Source organism: Adiantum capillus-veneris, chromosome 9 (assembly GCF_014529385.1).
Source record: "Adiantum capillus-veneris isolate H3 chromosome 9, ASM1452938v2, whole genome shotgun sequence".
NCBI lineage: Eukaryota > Viridiplantae > Streptophyta > Polypodiopsida > Polypodiales > Pteridaceae > Adiantum > Adiantum capillus-veneris.
The window spans coordinates 116,883,622-116,904,271 of record NC_140939.1 but is presented as its reverse complement, the minus strand read 5'-3'; the positions used below and the strand labels follow the sequence as shown (position 1 = coordinate 116,904,271).

The 20,650-nt window shown below is 44.0% G+C and overlaps 1 protein-coding gene across 9 annotated transcripts in view; it reads left to right on the top strand.

Moving 5' to 3' along the window:
* The window catches only part of SOS1 (sodium proton exchanger, putative (NHX7) (SOS1)), a 234,962-nt gene that overhangs the window by 117,419 nt on the left and 96,893 nt on the right, over positions 1–20,650 (top strand). For all 9 annotated transcript variants that reach the window (XM_086519996.1, XM_086519995.1, XM_086519994.1 and 6 more), the window contains one exon: positions 3,325–3,553. In XM_086519996.1, the coding sequence (XP_086376122.1) occupies positions 3,325–3,553 (229 nt within the window). The remainder of the gene's footprint in view (positions 1–3,324; positions 3,554–20,650) is intronic.

The window sequence follows — 20,650 nt, the reverse complement described above, 5'->3', positions numbered from 1 at the left end:
TAACTCTTTGGTCTCATAGCTCATTTTGGCCTTTAGAAGACGTTAATATAACATTTTATTTCATCTGTGTGTGTGTTTGTGTGCGGGTGGAGAAGGTAGTTATATAATGTGTACAAGAGACTGCTAGAGGTGCTCAATGGGCCTATCTCCCATAGGAAGTACAAAGTGGAGGAGTACAATGTGAGTGCTAGCTATACATCATGGTGGCATATAGGAAGAGTGTAGTATAACCCAGGGAGGAGGATAATGCCAGTAAGGTTTCCTGGATCCAAACTGAAAAATACAGGAGACTGCGCCCATGGCTGAAGAAAAGGGTATCTATGCCACTTTGCTGCCATCAAGGAGCTTGTTGATGTATCCCACTGGCTACAAAGAGTATGCATCAACTTTGACAAGATAGCAGTCAAGACTCAAGGTAGTAGATGCCAAGGACGGTTGTGAGTCCAGGATGTGAGCAAGTCAAGCCCTCCTGCTGTGTAGTACATCACCGACATGTCCTAGCTTGTGCAACCCAAGTGCCAACGGGTGGTCTTGCATGTGGAATCATCCACATCAAGTAAGATATTCGGCAGCTGACTCTGAGGCATTATGAAAATTGTAATCTAAAAGCAGAAGAGAGGCGCTGCTGAGACCGGTGCCTTGAGTGGCGCAGACGGCAAGTAGGATGTGTGTCACAAACTGCTGACATGTCAAGTCACTGAAGAACGGAGCCACTATGCAAATCCCGGTTGAGGGGCCTAGACCCTAAGAATAAGCTGACGAAGAAGAAGAAGTTTCTACCAACTTATGGTACCCCATCCGATGGGGCCCAAGTGACAAGAGAATAAAATAAGCAGGACACACACACACACACACACACACACACACACACACACACACACACACACACACACACACACACACACACACACACACACACACACACACACACACACACACACACACACACACACACACACGTGGAACTGATGACGTGGTGATTGTATGGAATTCGGGATTTTTCGTTGACTGCTGACGTGTCAAATCTGTACGGATTTTTGCGTTTCACGTTGACTGTGCCGACATGGCAACCTGTACGGATTTAGGCCCCTCGGCCGGGATCAGTAGGTTGGGGAGCTTCTCCTTCTGGTTTCGTTTCTTCTGCTTCTTCTCTTAGGGTTTAGGCCCCTTGACCGGGATCAGTAGGTTGGCCTGCTTCTCGGGGCTTGCCACGTTAGTATGTTGTGACATACCCCCCTATGGCAAGCCCGCTTCTTGGGGCTTGCCACGTCAGTATGTTGTGGCATATCCCCCTATGGAAAAAAAACGTAATCATCCGCGATTATACTTGCAAAACAACTCAAGTTAGATAAAAAATATCCAAGGGTCAATCCCAAGGATCATTTAGTTTTCTCATTCCATATCGGAGCTCTTGATATTCTGGCATAGCAAAATTAGCCATCACTCTCTGACCGCGTTGATCTTTAAAGGGATGTCTCGATGCACTAAAGTTACATACTCGGGCAATCTTACCCAAGCTTTTAGCGGCAGGGCCAAAATCTGCTCACATCAAGGCATAGGGCTTGTCAAGAGGATCAACTTTGACTTCTGTTGCATATCCAAATTCTCAACCATTGAAGAGATTTTTAGAGACCTTTGCAAAACCAAAAAGCATAAAAAAGCATGCTTGTTTGTGATTTTTAGGGCAAAAATGAACTCCTCTTTCCTCTTCTCCTCCTCCTCTTGTCATTTCTTCTTCATTCCACTCCATTGCTTCCATTTGTAGGTTGCTGTAAGGCCGGTTTCTCTCCTAAAAAAAGGAAAAAAATTATGTAGAATCTGGAACATCTGGCTTTGTTTGCTCTTGATAGATCAATATGCTTTCAAGAAAGCACATGCCTGAAGCTCTGATACCAGTGTAACCGGACTGCACCACATGCCAATTGAAAAGAACAGACTGGAAGAAAATTTTAGCACTTCAAAATAACTGAATTGAAATAGAGAGAGAGAATCCACGTGAGAGACATGAAGTGGCGGAGTTCCATTCCCAGAAGGCACTGGCCCCAAACCTTGGCACCAAGTGCAAGCTCAAGGAACTCTGCTATGCTTCTCCACACAGTAGAATGCTAGAGAGAGAGAGAGAGCCCACTCAACATATTTAAAGGCCCTTGGCTTATCCAAATGCATCTCACATGAAAAGCGTTAGTTCTAAAACATATGGTCCAAAAGCAAAGCAAGCAAAATAATGAATTGTTAAGGCCATGGACTTTTGAGACTTAACAATTGACACTTGGTGAAAAGTGAGTTTCAACTTTTTGATGAATGATTGTGTCATTAACCAAAAAAGATCGTGCCATAAATATGAACCAACTCCAATCTACTTTTGGTATTTCTTGCTATTTTTTGTTAATCAATTTTTCCTCGGCACACATAGAGGGTTTCATTGAACTGTTATCTCTACTCCAGTCCAAGAAGGTTGTTACACAAAAGGAACAATTACATATGGGTACTCAGCTTAAGAAATCAAGACAGTGAATTACGTAATTTGTAGTGACAACCAGTTTTTTTGACCCTAAGGCCCCCTATGCCTACAGCACAAACGTAGCACCACTCGACCTTAGCAAGTGACTTGCACTACAAATTCACAATATATTCCTTTTGGATAAAGATCTCATAGAGCAGATTCTCAAATGAAGTTCTCACACATGCGTCAGTGTCCTCTGTGATTGCTGAAGCTCCAACAAGCTTGTACTTCTCTCCAACTTGAAATTAAGCTTAAAGGCTCCAGTATGGGTGAATTGGTACTGCCAGAAATCTTTTCTATTACATTTGTCTGTTTATCAAGCATTTAAACTATCTTAGGAAGGGTAGGGTCCTTGTGTGCCTTGCTCTTTCTCTCTCAGACTTTGTAAGGGTTGCAGACTTGGTAATTTCCAGGTGTTTCATTCCTGTTTTTTTTATAATAATTTTAAAAAATCACTTACTGTTATTGTTGCTGTAAATGAACGTCACTTTGTTGATTTAGATACTTGCATGGAGGTATTTAGTTTCAGTTGTAACATTCAGTTTCAGTCGTAACATTCAAGTGCTCTTGGACGAAACCATACGTTTTACAATGTTACTTTGAGAAGTACACCCTGATGCATATGTAGAGTTGATGCATTTGTTTGTTCATGTCCTAGTTTATTCACATACACAAGAGCTGAGCTTTGTAGCTGATTGTAATGTATACGAGTCCTCTTAGTTGTTCTTGGAGCACGTTTAATACTTCTGTTATGTTTTTTTTTGCTTCTATAAAAAAGAATCTGATTGTGAATTTTTGATCATCCATGGGAGAGAATGAAGTTACGTGTTGTGGAGTATACCAAACATGAAATGCATTTAAAAGCTTTGGAAGCTTTTGAGGAGCTAGGAGAAGATGAGGAGCTTGGACCTGCAGAATGGCAAACCGTGACAAACTACTTGAGCTGCTTGACTACCTCAAACCTCCCAATCCATGCACATGATTTACAGAGTACACTATCCGGAAATTATGAAAATCATCTCCAAGACACACGTATCAGGCTTCTGAATGGTATATCTTTTATCTTTATTGAGGTGGCTGTCAATTATAATTTATTGCAAACTGGGCTGGTATTGTACTTTGTGCACTAGTAGACAGTTATAACACTATACTGATGTCAAAGCCCCACACTAAAAAGAAACCAACGTTTTGTATGGATTTTTTTTCCTAACCATGGAAGGCTAATAATTGCAATGACTCCAGGCCTTCAGGAAAACCAACCTATAGACAGGTTGGATGAGTGTCAAAGCAAACACACCTGGTTTTAAATTTTGTAAAACCACTGGTATATCATCGCTTTTCAAGACACATGAGGAGGATGAACTTCTTGTGATGTCACCCATGCCATCAAACTCGAAACAGTGGAAAATAAGATTCAAGCTGATGATCATCAATCTCATTCATTTTCCAACAATATTAAAATTATTGAAAGAGAAGCATGGAAATATGCAAATTGGTAAAAGGCAGGCTACAAAACCATAACTTTGTTTAGCATTATCAACTGGTTCGAGAGCCTGAATCTTGGCCAAAAAGGAAAGGAGCAAGATATCAGAACCACTCATGCATTTTAACCTTTTTTGGTCTTGTGAGAAAGCAAGTACTGCCGAGAGCATTAAGGTTCCCACCCGTAGTGAACAACAACAGTACGTATCACCAGAAATGTGTTGGTTAGGAAATAGCTAGGATACTGGAGATACTAGCTTGAAGTTTTTTTTTCTCTCCATTTGAAATTCTGGCTTATGCCCTTTGTAGAATGAGCATGATATATAATTCATGGTTCTGGCAGTAGACTTCTGGATCTAAATAACATGTTCCTATAATAGCTCAAATCTTACGATCGTTGAGACCCAATCAGTATCGATGGCAAGCTTGAGGAAAAGTCATGGACGTCGAGGCCATGAGACACTTGAGGAGATTCAGCAAGGTATCAAATGAATGAAATGCCCAGCAATTCATCTTGGCCTTGCTGTTGAAATACACGGAACAATTTGCATTCATACAATCTCAAAATAGCACAATGACAACCAAGGGATTTCCCCTTAGATTTTTTCATCACAATATTCTAAAAAGTGACATACCACTTGCCATATGCTGACGTTATGGTTAACACAAGTGACATAGATGTGGACACGCATGTGCTTATTTTGTCTCCAAGAAGATCCAAAATCCATTGTGGATTTTTGTAGAAGGCTGAAAATATTCAGCCCACCAGGGATAAATTTTTTGGTAGATATTAGAAGATGCATACCTTGGATATGACGCCTTGTTTCTGTAGAAGCTCTAATGCAACAGAGATGAAGCTATCGTTGTCAGCATTTTTCAATTGGATTGCAGCATGGGTCTTTTGCATCAATCTCCTTCATAGTGAAAAACAGAGTGGGCCTCACACGATCTGTGGCAATTGTGTCCTAGACCTATCCCTGTATGTGATGCCTCTTCTGTGATCCCACTTTGAGGCCTAAGCTGTGTTAACGGGTATGTCCACTGTGCAGTATAGATAATCACTACCAGTACAAACAAATTGTTAGGTATTAAATACAAATAGACTTACATGCCTACTTATGCATGCTTGTACACATGTAAATGCATGTATGCAGGCATGTATATACTATACACGCATATGTACATGCATGTATATATCATATGATACATGCATGCATATACCAATGTATGTGTGTACGAATAACAATGAGTACGTAGAATACTAATTACTGGTATGGTATTTATTGTACACGGGAAAGACTGATAAATACACATTTGGAATTCGAATGGAACCTTGCCCCAGAGCACAAACACTATTAGTAACCACATAATGCCGAACCTACACAATTCTACGCTACGAGCGCATGTTTGAGATTCAAGCTTAGGTTGTGCGCCTGGAAAGATAGCATAGTAACAAGGGACGGAGGGGACGGAGCCTAGAGATGGGGGTTGCCCGGATCCGGGACGGGGGTGGCATGGGATGGGTGGGGACGGACGGCAGACTGCCTGCCAGATGGGAATGCAGCCAAAACGTCCAGGGGACGACAGGGAACGGCAGGGGACGGCAGGGAAACAGTCAACATTGTTTAAAATTTGAAAAACTGACCGTTTCTAACGGTCAGTTCTTCGCCAACAGCCAAATTTTTTAACTTTGAAGCTCACCCCAATGGCTAGAAAAGCCACCCTTTGGGACCTCATTTCTCAAGCTCTCCACCTTAACTCTCAAGCCAATTGCTCTACGCCGCTATGGTCTAGCCTCTCCTCTCTACCTTCACAAGTCAATATGAATCATGTTCTTTGGTTTATTGAGTGTAAATTTGTGATCAAAGTGATGCTCTCTGTGTGGGGCATGTGTGTAGGTCAAAAAATGTGAAAAAACCTCTGTTTTTTAAGCCGTTCCGACCCCCATCCCCGTTCCCTGACTTTTACCGTCCCGTCCCCGACCCCGACCCCGACCCCGACCCCGACCCCGATCCGCCGTTCCATGTTACTAGGAAAGATAGACAAAGACTGACTGGATTACGCTCTCGAGCTGCAAGTGCTAACCGAGAATCCTTTGGAGGTGCACAATGCATGCTGCAAGCACGCGAGATTTCATTGGGCAGAGTCTAGGGAGAGCATGATTAGGAATTGGCAGACTCGCAAAGGAAGTTCAATGAACTTAATGTGCAGAATGCAAAACTTAAAGAAGAGATCAGCTACAAGTCACTGAATGGTCAGTTCAATGAAGGACACTGACTGAATCAAAAACTATGCGCTTGAAGGCAAGTTAGATTGCTATAGAACCAACAACAAAAAGTAGAGGATAACTTGCAAGCAGCTATGGTGGCTTATCGAGTTGACAATGATGCAGTCGCGATCTGCCGTTGCTGAATATTTGAAAGAGATCTGGCATGACATTTTGCACCACAATGTGGCAATGCTGGAGCCGAGACACTCAAATCGAATTGCTTTGTTCGAGCTCTCCAAGCTTGATCAATGCACGTCAAGCTGCCTATGTTACCTCCTGCTGCACCAGAAAATCAGAATGATGGCCCCGCCAGATGATTGAGATAATGTCGAAGACCCCAAAGTGGAAAATCTCAGCGAAGATGCCGAATGAGGCTCTGGCTCTTAGTTTATTATTGTGATGAGTGTAACGGCATTCCACTGGTTGACACCCGTCCACTCTCGAGCCGTTTAGTGTTTAATCAACCCTCTGAACTGGCTGACCAAGAGTCTTTATACCCGTGTGGCAGAAAAATTACATTGAAAAATATCCCATGTTGCAAAAAAATTGCATCCGGAAGTTTGCAACTATGCTCAAGTCTTCTGTGGGTATGATTCTTTAAAATCCCTTTGAAATTTGAATCCACCGGCAATTATGTTACCCTCAAGGGTTCCTTTGTATTCAGTTGTTTTTTTTTCCCGAGAAAAAGATTCACTGAAAACACTTCATAACTTTAAATCACAGTTCAATTCGAGACGACACGGCCCGACGTAGTTGTATGCTCAGAGGTATGGGCCCCTAAACCTGGCACCCATTTCGGTATTTCTTTGTTATATTAAATCTTGAGCAAAGTACAACTCCCATAGAGGTCCTCTGCTCTCAGACTCTGCGTCCAGATGATGTGAGAAGTGAGGCCCCTAAGGGTCCTTTTATTCTTACAAGGGATGCCAAAAGCAGAGCCCAAAAGCAGTTAAACTCAAAAGCAAAGTAATCCCAAAAGCATCTTGGTAGCAACTTGGTCCAAAAACTGCAAAAAGCAGTCAATGCAATTTACAAAAATTATGTACAGCTACCACTGTAATTTTCGGGACTGTCCGTACAGTCTGCCACATCAACATGTCAGCACAAAATCCGGGGGTTTCGTACTGTTGCCAAAAGAGCTCTAGAATCTCTTGCAATAAGCGTGCACTGTATTCTTCTTGGTCATCCGAAGATGGTTCCAAGCAATTCGTATATGACGGTTTGTTTTGCGTGTCAAAAACCTGAGCATTTCGTGCATCAACCACCTCTTCTAATTCCTTCTTTGTATACTTCTTGGGAGTAGGAGGTTTCTTGAGAGCGGGTTTTCGGGGTGGTCTTGTGGTCTGCTGCCACTATGTGTGCACCTCTTTGAAAGAAGTCTTGCTCATATCTTTAGCCAATTTCGGATCCTTGGCAAAATTAAGCATCATCTTTGTTGCATCGCCGATCAATTGTGGGCGTTCCATCTCTTGAGGCTCGGCCTTAGTAGGCCGAGGCGGGCCATGCTCCTCGCGCGAATCTTCGTTGTGATCCCTTCTCGCATCTCCGGATGCAGAGGGAGTCGACTGATCTTTGCCTGAAGCCATAGGTGCCGCGAAAAAATTTAGGGATCGGATTTCCCGTAGAAGAGAAATCGGCGTGCTCTCATACCCTTGTAACAGATTTGGAGACTCCAAGTCGAGAATCTACCGCGACAGCACAAATAAATACTTCAAAACAGTTCATTGTTTACAATTGATTTGAGACTGGCCCGTTGGCGGAGTTCCGTGCCTAGAGATATTGGCCCCAGAGACTGGCGCCCCTTTCGGTATTTCTTTTTGTATTAGTCTGCAACTCGAAAGTACAAGTAAGTCGCCAGGACTCACTTTGAGACTCTCCATCCAGATGCTCTGAGAAGTGAGAGCCCAGAGACCCTTTTAAAAGTTTACAAGGGATGCCAAAAGCAGAGCCCAAAAGCTGAGAATGAAAAGTTCCTTCCTCTCTCTCTCTCCAACTTGCGTAAAATGAAGCAAGTCAATAGCGTAGGATTTTAATCTGTCTTTGCATAGCCAAAAAAAACTCTCTTTCCCTGCGTAGACAAATTTTTAGCCACGCGATGCTTTTGCTGGCTTGTCCGTATGCTGCTGCCACGTCATGCATTTCCGCGAGGGGCTCTCTGAAGGTGTGAGTGTGTGTGTGTGTACTGAGCACGCCACCATGCCTGGTCACTAGGTTGTGACAGTTTCTAGGTCCCTTTTCCGGGCTTTGTCGACATGCGATGTCATCACTTTGTGACAGAACTCACCTAGACACATGAGAGCCCAAAGCGGCGATTCCCAAAAGTATAGGGCCAATGTGTGGGAGTCTTTACAAAGGAAGTTTATGCGACACTACACTTCCTGAGGTTTAGTAGAGGTGGCCATCCCCTATAGACGAGAGCTCCACTAGGACCCAAGCATAGTGACATAAAAACGCGTTTCGGCCCTCCGAAACCTCGAAACGGCGAAACGACCAAAACGTTTCGGCAAAACGGACGAAACAAGTTGTTTTTTTTTTTTGGCCCCCTTTTGACCGGTTGACATCAAACCACCCGTTTGGGGATTTTTAAGCCATGTACGAAGACCACCACATGAACATCGAATAATCTCTCTCTCTCTCTCTCTCTCTCTCTCTCTCTCTCTCTCTCTCTCTCTCTCTCTCAACCTTGCACGTTAGCCTGACCTCCTCATCTATACCTGTACGTTGCTGCAGTTGGTTGCCGACGTACCTTGTTCACTCATGACTCAAGTCTCACATCTAGATTTTGGTATTTCACATGTCTCGACAGGTGTATTTGCATATATATTCAATGTATAATTATAGGTACATACATGTAAAACGAAACCTGTGTTTCGCTTTCTTTGAGCTTCGAAATGAAATGTTTCAGAAACCTCAAAACCTTGAAACGCACGAAACCCCGAAATGTTTCATGTCACACTGGACCCAAGACGAAGAGGCCCGCTTGATATGCATTGCTCTATGCTACTTCGCCTCCTCACGATCAAAGTTTGTGACAGTAGTAGAAGCAGAACATAGGGGCCCAGTGGATCAAGAGGAGGGGGGAACCTTTCACCATACAGTTTCCTTCTAGAGTTCCGGGATCGTGGAGTACTCTAGCTTTAGAGGTCTTCCTCATGAGAAACTTCCAGGTACATTGAGCAGACAATGCAAGACATATTTCCATGAGGATTCTGAGATGTTACACCCCCTCGACATGGCAGCAATAGCGAGTAGACACCTACACCCACGGCGTATGGATGATACCTACTTAGGTTGGGTCGCAACACCCTTGTTATATCTAACAGGATGGCCTAATTGGTAGACTTGGTTGGTCTCAAATGTATTCCTCCATTTGTCTTAAGAGTGGGGCAGCCCATGAGATCGCATTTTTGAATCTAGGAAGGCAGAACATTTGATCATATTAGTGACTATTCCCTTCCTACCCATCAGTGCTGATCACACTTACCTCTCATTTTTATTTGACAACACACCCCACCATGCATACCACCCACTTTCACTCCCCACATAGTGTGTACTTCTCATATGACGTGTTCGATATCTACTCTTAGCATGTTCATGAGTGCATCTACCAGATAGACCCTTCAACACCACTTCAGGCACTCACCACATAGTATTTTATGTTTTTCACACATTAATCCTTAGCAGTTTTCCACACCACATTTACACAAGTAGCACTACACGCTTTGGGACTACGCCCAAGAATGGATGGTATGGTGACAAGTGCAGAGAGCTATACAAATGGCTAAATGTAGAGCGTGCACTAGATGAGATTACTGAGAGAAGATTTCAAAAGCATGAGCAGTCATGGGTGAGTAGTCAACCGTGGTAGGGCACCGACCCACGCCCAACCATATCCACTTTCTTTACAACCATGGTGGTGGAGAGGGCTATTCATTGCATGCAGCATGGCTGTTCCACAGATCACTCAGGTATACAAAGTGAGGACCGCATTACGTTGTCGGCACCCTCATCCTCCTCATTGCCTTGCTTTTCAATAGAGCTCTAGTAGAGGGATTACCAGCAAAGTGGATTAGGCACACCATTGTCCCAATCCCCGAGCCTAGGAACACTCTCGATCTTGGCAACTACAGGACCATTATGATTGGCCACACAATGGCCATACTCTATGGAGCAAGTGTTGGAGGTAGAGTTGAGCTCATATGCAAAGAGAAAGGGCCTACGAGCCCCAAGGAAGGCCGGTTTTAGACGAGGCTTCTATAGACCACATGTGTCACAAGACTGTGACAAACACTAACCTTATTTGCTGGGTTCCTTCCCTTGATTTTTTTTTAGATTTTTGGGACCCCCTTTTTGAAATCACAAATGGCTGGACATTGTATGGCCAGTGTCAAATGGTCGATGGCCGAGAGTTTCACCCGCAACAGTGAAGACCAGGCAGCCACGAGTTGCTTGGGCCGATCGACGCTGAAATCTGACTAGTAAGAGGGTGGCTAGGCTCAATCAAAGTTATTTATGCCCCTCCCTGAGACTTCATAAGCTGGTGGGTACTTGGAATTCAAACCAAATGGGCAAAGTGGACACTTGGCGGCTCCAGAGAAATTCTACTAGACACCTCAACTCGGAGGGGCTGCTCAAATCGATTTGGGGCTGTTGGGGGCTGATTTTTACACATCAGTGAATCTACACCGTGTGTGTGAGTAGTTGGTGCAGGTGATCACAACTTTAATGGAAAGTTTGCCTTCTCCTTTGTCTTATGTAGCACGATGATTCCGCTCTCGTGCACCTCTCTTCCCTTTTGAATACAAAATCGTGATGCCCGGGTCAAGGGCTATTCATCTATATGTACAATTTTGTGGGTCTGCGCAATTGCCGAGGCAAGAGCCTCTTGCACAGGTACCGGATTAGCTAACTGCTAATCCCAAGCAGGTACATGTTGATTTAGAGACATTTCTCGGGAGAAATCGTGTCTAAATCAAAGGACAAGTAGGCCTACAGGTTCAAGAACCTACAGGTTCAAGAACCTACAGGTTCAAGAACCTACAGGTTCAAGAACCCACAGGTTCAAGAACCCACAGGTTCAAGAACTTGAGGGCCTGCTACGGATGCGTTCGGCATACAAAGAACTACAGCTTGCTATACTTTTTTGCACGTTTTGGGTTTCGACCCTTTTTGATGCCTAATGGTCCCAGGAGCTTCGGGGAAGCTGGAGAATTGCGGAACAGGTGTTCTCGAGTGTTTTAGAGGCTGAAAAAAGAGAATTCAGCGTGCTGTATTTTCTCGGCAGGTTTTTAAAAGTGCTCTGATTCGCGTGGAAAGTCATCTAGTACATGGGGATTTTGTTTGTGAAGCCTTCTACTGTCGTTATGTTATCGAAATTGGGCTAGAGTAGGCAATTTTCAGCCCAATAGAGGTGGGACAGGTCGTAGAAGTTTACAGGTTTTCTTCAAGTTTAATTGGAATAAAGAAATACCGCAAGGGGCACGAACCTTTGGGGCCAACAGGGTGTCGTTGTCTACTTGGGAACACTCTAGCCCCCAAACCGTGAACTTTTTGAAGTGGTGAATTCCAGTTACAGGTTAATCTGTAAAGCTACTTTATGTCGTACAGTACAGGTAAAGTTAAACAACATATAGATCTGGTGAAAGCGAAAGTTTACCGCCTCTTTAGTGAGGCTAGAGACCGGTTTCATGGTTCCGTTGCTGGGACCGTATTACTTTTTCCTCAAGAAGCGAGCCTTGGTTGGTTTTCGGTGAAGACACAAACTAGAGGAACTTGGAATTCCATTATGGCTGACAGGACGAATGACACCAGAGAAGAGGGTTCCTTTTCACAAACAGATAGGCTGTTCCTCTACTGTTTGAGGTTGGTGAGAGTTCACAGCCGCCAATGTCTGTACCTTTTATTGATGTGAATGTCCCACGGTTAATGACTGGGCAGTTAGACTAGGATGCGTTCGGGAAACTTGGTAGCTTCTTTGAACGTGTTTATTCGGTTGGTGCAGAATTACGCCAATATTACCATACATGGCGTTTGGCATCATGCCTTGCATACCCCCAAACATTGTTCCTGGCATGTACAACTGATTTCCAGGCGCAAACCAGCCATGCTTTGAAACAGAGATCCACCCCCAAATTACCCAGGATGTATCGTGGGTGGTGGAAATACGTGATGCATAGCCTGGAACGAGGTCCCCTATCCATTTACACCAACATTTGGGCCATGAAAGGTGGCTCGCTGAACTGTTGTAGCCCGAGGAATTGGCACCCTAGCCACCTGTCCGTGGAAAAAAAAAGTTTTCCTTGGAGCCCCATCTAACTCCGCAACATGCAAATGCTTCCTGCCTTGATGAGACACATTTAGAACCTGGGCTTCAGCCTCAATGGGCTCTCTTAGTTGAGAAAGTTTCCTTGCCTGTTGTGACATTGATGGAGCTGTAGAAACTCCATAAGGGTTTCAGTGTAATCATGGCCAGTTTGGGGTGCCAAAGGGAAATTTTGGTAAGGCTTGTTTTTCGAATCAGCACCAGGCTGTCAAGATGCTAACAGATGGTCCCAAGCACTGTAGAGACACTTCCCTATGATAATTTGGACGTGTTGGACAAGCCAAAACCATACAAAGAAGTTGGTGCAATCGTGACGTTTGTTACTTTAAGCGGATTTGAAGACAAGACGAAGGCTCTTAGTCCTCCAAGAGTTTGCTATTGCTTATGCAAGGGGGAAGTTTGTGAAGGCTTCGAAGGTTTGAAAAGCTGCCACTTTTTGAAAGGGAATGCGCATTCATGGTGGACGACATTATTGATGCAAGGACACGCACCCGCTGTCACAGAAATGGAAGCGTGTACTTAATACTTTAAATACTAATTTACTAGTTCAAGTGGAATTCTGTAGGACAAAAAATTGGGAAAAACAATGCAGAAAAATCGACACAGGAGTAGGGACCTGAAGATGGGTTGTTCCCCCCCCTTGAAGGAGATTCCTATTAATTTCTAAACTGTTACAAGCACGTGAACCCGTAACAAAATTCATTGTTCATGTCCCTTATACTTTTATGATGCATATGGATGCATGATTTCATAAGCCTATTGGCTGAAATTCATCATACCTGTAACCGAGAGCGGCTATGGCTGCTTCGTACCCGGATTTTCAATACGGGAGAAGCTTCTATTGATATCTGCTCGCTTAAGGGATGCCCACATGAGCTCTCCTTGCCTGAAATCTACTTTTGGAACGCGTCAAAGCGCTGAAATTTTCGTAGGCAGCCTATTCTGCACTTGTGCAACTATTCTCCGTAGGGACGCACACAAGCTGCTATGGCTGCAATCTACCTCCACCGGGGGCTTCACAGCCTTTGCATGGTCTTCACGGACTCCGGAGTTGGAAAATCGTGAGGAGAGAGAGATGGGCTGAACTAAGAAGCGAGAGACACAATTTTGTGTGGATGGAAACTGCTGCAGGACCCCTTTAGGAGGTAGCGCTAGCCTTCCTTATAGTCCTTGCGGGGAAAACCTACCATGTGGTATTGCATGGGGGGGAGAGAGAGAGAGAGAGAGAAAGAGAGTTTGTAAGATTTTGCACGCTGGTCTGCAATTCTTCTCACGATAAGGCTGAGTTTTTTTATGTTTATTAAATCTGTCCGCGTTCAAACTGGATGGCCACTTAGTTAATAAGATTTTAAACGTTTATACAGAACGGGCATTGAATCCCCGTTTTTTGGCCAATCTGGGACATTATAACGTACCGATTTCATATCTCTTCCAACTCGGTTTTCTGGCTTCCGCCTAGTTGTATTTCCGCTGTGTCGGGCTTGCCACTTCATAGACAGCCACCGCAAAAACTATTAAATTATAGCTTTTCTCAACGAACTGGGGACATAATCTTATTTATGTGCTTGTTTTGAACTATTTTGCACTGCGTCAAGCTAGTGTTCTACTTATCTTACTATCCGGACACGGATAAATTTCGAGATGGCGCATTGCACCGCAAAATTTACTTCTTCATAATTGGTACCAATAAATCCATAAATTCATATATCCATTCTGTGTGCACAAAAATAATTTTAATTTATTTGTAGCCGTAACTAAAATTATTACACCGCCACATGGGTCTACTTCAAACAGACTTTTGCATCTGCATGGCTGTCAAATAAGTTTGAAGGCAATGTCATGATAGATTTGCACCAACTCAATGCGGCCTCTTGTAAAAACATAGCGGAGTACAATTGGAAGTTTTGTAAAGCGCTGCTTTGAGTAACTTCCTACAGATTTGTGCCATTGACAGAGTAGATAGAGAAGTTTTGTTGTGGGCTACCTAAAGGGCTGAGGAATTATTGTACAAAGAATAGATTGGCCACCCTTAAAGAACAGAGTGGCTACCCTTACTTAGCTTATGAAAGTTGCCAACACTAGTGATGCCTTGTTGAAGGGAGAAGAGAGGGGATTCTAGGGCAATGTGAAAGGGGGCCAATAAAACAGCAAAGAAGCCTTTTGCAAAAGCGACTCCTGAAGCTTCCCAAGGGTCAGGAAAAATAGAAAAAGCTAAGGACTCAACCAAGATGTGTGGAGGACACGCTAAGACACAAAAATAGCCTCTTGTACGCAAGTCTTTTGAAGAGAAGAAGGCTTTAATGATTGCGAATAAATGCTTTATTTGTGAGCAGTCTGGTCACATTGTTGTAGATTGTCCACAGAAGAAGAGGCCAGTTGACTTAGTGAACAAAGAGGACAAGAAAGAAAAAAAAACCCAAATCTACAGTCTGTTTAGTGTTAGATATGCTGGGGGACACGCCAAATTATGATACCAGCGAGCTATGCAAAGCGTCAGGTAAAATCAGGGATTAAACAACGCTTATTTTTTTTCATCCAGATGCAAAGGAAAACTTTATCTCACGAGAGTTTACTATCACATTGGGCATCAAAGCTGAAGATATAGGGTACACAACGGAGACAGGTTTGGCATGTCCTAGCCATTCGAAGTGTGTTACTCGCATCATTGAATAGCTACGTCTGCATATTTAGTCTTATGTGGACACAGAAGAATCTTATATCATGCCTTTAGAAGGGTATGAGGTGTAACAAACTTGGACACCCTAAGTCAAGATTCTACCGCGACACAGGAGAGATTCACTTCAAACTTATTCACAGATTACAAGAAAGTCGACACGGCCTGACGTAGTTCCGGGCCAAGAGATATTGGCCTCAAAGACTGGCGCCCCTTTCGATATTTATTTTTATATTAATCTTTGAGCAAAGTACAACTGAGCCCGTGGGTGTTCGCTCTCAGACTCTGTGTCTAGATGCTCTGTAGAGTGAGCCCCTAAGGCCACTTATAAACATTACATTGGGTTGCTAAAAGCAGAGCCCCAAAAGCATCTAAAATCAAAAGCAAACTGTCCCAAAAGCTGTTAGCGTAATTTACGGAGATCCGTACTCTGCTGTTAGCGCAAAAAGCGGAAAATACGTACATCCTGCCACATCAGCACTGTTAGCTTGTATCGCAGAAATCCGTACAACCACGTTAGCAGGAGTTGGTGCAAATGGCGGAATTCCGTACAGTCAGTCAGTCAGCCACGTCAACAGTTGGGTGTATGTTTGTCCTGGTGGCGCCACGTAACCTCTTGAAAGAATTATAATCGCCCTCAATTACGCTTGCGAGACAGACAGAGGCCATAAAGTGTCTTAGTAGACATTGACTGTTAGTACCGACGCACTAGACACGACACATCTAGCACTTGTACAAAAGGACAGTCACATCACAGGACAAATCTCAGACCACGACCATCGGCAACTTATTTAGTAATTGCATCGAGATTCATTCCGGACCTCACTGATGCCCGATTAACTAATCTCTATCGCAATCACGTCTAATAGAGATTTATGAGACCGAAATGCTGCAGTCATTTCGTCTTTTAGTTCCTGCACTCAAATAAATCAAATGAGAGGGTACAAATCAATCATATTCAATTTTGGGAATTCAGTGTCATAAAGCCATACAACAGAATACTAGTTGGCCCATTAGTATACCTGAAACTCAATGGGGACATTAATGACCTTATTCAAAAATCAGGGTAATCTGTTGACAAAGGAGCAGAGTAACTCCCCACTAGATTCACCCTCGCTGAATACGGGGTTCTATGGGAGTAGACTATGCTAAACCAAATGCTTCAATGTAAAGTTCCAAAATATGAGGACTATCTGCTAGGTTCTCCTCCTCCATCCACTTCGCATCCAATGCAGGATAGTTCTTGAGTTTAACCAAGAACCGCCTAATCACTTTACCTTTTATCTTTCTGTCCTTGTGTGCCAAAATTTGTTTTGGAACGAGTATCTCCTCGCTTTCCTCCACTTCGGGTTGATCATAAGGCTCCCCATCAACTAGCACATCGCCTTTAAAAGGCTTCAATAGACCTACATGGAATGCATTGTGAATCTTTCAAGTATCGGGCAGCTTGAGTTTAAAGGAGACCTCATTTATCTTATTTTTAAATCCAGAAAGGGCCATGATACCTCATTCTAAGCTTTGGAAAAAGCCGCTTCTTTCCTTTTCACTTTCTTAGGCGTGCCTTCTCAAAACATAAGAGCACCCAATCGTCTTCCTTCAATTTCAAATCTTGTCGATGTTGATTTGCTGCTTTCTTATGTCGTTCTTGAGATTTCGCTAAAGCCCCTCGGACCTTGGCAAAAGCAGCGTCCAAGTTCCTCGTGTACTAGTCGGCTTCAAAAATCTTATCTTTAGTGCTAAGGAAGGGTGGAACCTTCGGAGCACCTTCAATGATCTCAAATGGCGCCTTCTCCGACAAAAGAGTGAATCGTGTTATTGTAGGCAAATTCCACCAAGGGCAAATTTTTTTCCCATTGAGTCTTCTTATCAGAGATGTAAGAGTTCAACAAATTCAGAACAACCGAATTTGGACTGTCCTGTACAAGCACCCATTGCTTTCCTGAGGCTCCCCTGGCAAATAAACGATCCGAACCCTTGCACCTAGCCCTCCTAAGCTTTCCAAACTTGTCCATGGATGTAATTGCAGGTTTTTGACCCAATTTCGCTAACATAATGGCGCAAAAATCCCTAAAGGTCAAAAATACACGTCAAGGACACTTTCCCTTGCGGTATGGAAGCTTTCCAGTGAGCTGTAGGTCAGTTTTAGCATGTTGTAATTTTCTGTTTTGCCACTTTTAGATGCCTATTGCCTTGTACACGCATGCTGGCGATTCCCTGCAGTTTAGGTGCAAAATCCTAAACCTGTAGAAAAACACAGCAGGCTGTAATTCTTTGTTTTGGAGCGTTTCGAGCGGAGCAAGCACGCCTACGCCTGGCTCAGGTGTTCCCGCACACAATGGGACAGTTCCCTTGTAAATTGGACGAGTTCTCACGCGAGAAAACTCTCCGTTTTCACATTCCTTCGCGATGGAACTGTGCGTACCTGAAGGGGATTAGCAATTAGCTAATCCGGTTTTTGTACAGAAGGCTCTTGCCTTGACAAACGTGCATAAAACCCCCAGAACTGTACATGGTCATCTGAGAAGCCCAACTAGTGGGGCATTACCATATGTGCAAAGGGGGGACAGAGATGCGCGAGAAAAAATCGTTGCGCTACATAGAGCAAGAGGGAAGGCAAGCTTTCCATTAATGTGTGATCACCTGCACCCACTACTTACACACACTGCAAGTCAAATCAGCCCCCTCTCTCAATTTGGGCGCCCCCCTCTTCATGCAAATTTGGCAGATGCATCTGAAGCCGCCATGTGTCCAGTTTGCCTCTTTTGAGTTTATTCCCTAGTACCCACCCACTTATAAGTGTCGCGAGTGGCCTAAATGACTTTGAACTAAGCCTAGACACCCTTTTATTGCTCGGTTTTCAATGCCGATTAGCCCGACCAACTCGTGGTGACCTGCCCTTCCCGACTGCGGGTGAAACTTTCGGCTATCGGTTTCACACTGGCCACGCAATGTCCGCTTATTTGCAACTTCAAAAAGAGGGTCCCAAAAATTAAACAAAAATCATCGGAAAGAAACCAACAACTCAAGTTAGCAATTGCCACGTCCTCGTGACATACCGCCCTTGTAAAATCGCAAACGTCCTCGATTGCGTGCCATACATACATGCGATAGATGATTTAGTGTGGTAAGCACCATTTTATCATCGCATGTCACTGCTATTGCACTGAATCCATGAGTACAATTTATGTGCTAGCTCTATCATTACCCCTCCTTTGCAGAGATTGGGTTGAGGCATACGTAGGCTGTAACCCAAAGGCCTCAAGGTAAAGCTGCAATACATTTGGTGATTCTGATAGTTCATGCTCTTTCATCCACTTTGCATCCGTAGGTGGATAGTTCTTGAACTTCACCAAATAGCATCTTGCAACCTGTCCCTTACCTTTTTACTTGTGCAAGAGGCTCTTGCCCTTGCAAATGAGCATAATTCCGCAACACTGTAGCATACTACCCATGACCAAGTAAGCTCAAATTTCAAGATGATTTACCGATGCGTCAAAGAATGCAAGCAATCACCTCAGAGAATCGGCACGCAACGTGTCACTTGGCAGACCCACATCACTCCCGGAGGAGATCTAGTGGCCAATCTACCACTGTGAGACCTCTCCCTATCTCATCTTGGTTCATACTTGCAAATCCTAAAAATGCAGCAAAAGATCAGCCCTTATTTGACCACTTTTTGGCAAGGCGAACATGCGGAATTTCCTTTCTGTCCTGTGAAAAGAAACCCTCTTCCTTGGTGTCATTCATCCTGTCAGTCATAGTGTAATTCCAAGTTCTTGTACTCTATGTCTTCACTAAACCAATCAAGGCTCACTTCATGAGGAAAAAGTGATTTATATCTCGGCAATGGAACCATGAAACCGGCCCGTAGGGGGCGTTAGGCGTAGGCTTGGCTCTCACTCAAAATTCTTAACTTTAAACTTTATGACACAGAGGAATTTCACGAATAAGCCTGTGACTAGAATTCAACACTTCAAGACAAACCACGGCCTGGCAGCTAGAGCGCTACCAAGCAGACAACGACACCCTGTTTGCCCCAAAGACTGGCACCCCTTTTGGTATTTCTTTATTCTTATTATACTTGAGAAAAACTTGTAAACTTCTACAAGCTGTCCCACTTTTATCGGGCCGAAATTCCTCTACTCCAACCCGATTTTGGCAACATAACCACAGTAGAAGTCTCCACGGGCAAAATCCCAAGCAAACATAGACTTTCCACGCACTTCAGAGCTCTTTGCAAAACCTGGCAAGAAATTGCAGCTCGCTGAATTCTCTGTTTTGCGCTCCGCGATCACTTTTTTGGGTAGCCCTCGAGCTTCTCGCACCTATAGGGTCACTTGCCGCTTGAATTAGACGAGATTTCTTGTGGAAAAATCTCTCTAAATTGTCTTGTACAAGCACCCATAGATTTCTTGAGGCTCCCATGGCAAATAAATGATCCGAACCCTTGCACCTAGCCCTCACCAAGCTGTCCAAACCTGTCCATGGCTGTAATTGCAGGTTTTTGACCTGATTTCGCCAGCATAACGGTGCAAAAATCCTTGTAGGTAAAAAATACACGTCAAGGACACTTTCCCTTGCGGCAGACCGTTTCGAGCGGAGCGAGCACGCCTACGCGTGTATCAGGTGCTCCCCCACGCAATGGGACAGTTCCCCTGTAAATTGGACGAGTTTTCACGCGAGAAAACTCTCCGTTTTCGCATTCTTTCGCGATGGAATTGTGTGTATCTAAAGGGGATTATCAATTAGCTAATCCGGTTCCTGTAAAAAAGGCTCTTGCCTTGGCAATTGCGCATAAAACCCCAGAACTGTACATTGTCATATGAGAAGCCCAACTAGTGGGGCATTACCATATGTGCAAAAAGGGGAGAGAGATGCACGAGAGCAAATCGTCACGCTACATAGAGCAAGGGAGAAGGCAAGCTTTCCATTAAAGCTGTGATCACCTGCATCCACTACTCACACACATTGTAGCAGACATTGCAAGTCAAATCAGCCCCCTCTCTCAATTTGGGCAGACCCTCTTCATGCAAATCTGGCAGATGCATCTGAAGCCGCCATGTGTCCAGTTTGCCTTCTTTGAGTTAATTCCCTAGTACCCACCAACTTATAAGTGTCGCGAGGGGCCTAAATGACTTTGAACTGAGCCTAGACACCCTTTTACTGCTCGGATTCCAGTGCCGATTAGCCCAACCAACTCGTGGTGACCTGCCCTTCCGGACTGCGGGTGAAAGTCTCGCCCATCAACCGTCTCACACTGGCCATGCAATGTTTGGTCATTTGCAACTTCAAAAAGAGGGTCCCAAAAATTAAACAAAAATCATCGGAAAGAAACCAACAACTCAAGTTAGCAATTGCCACGTCCTCGTGATAGGCCGACTCCCACTATAACCTCCTTTG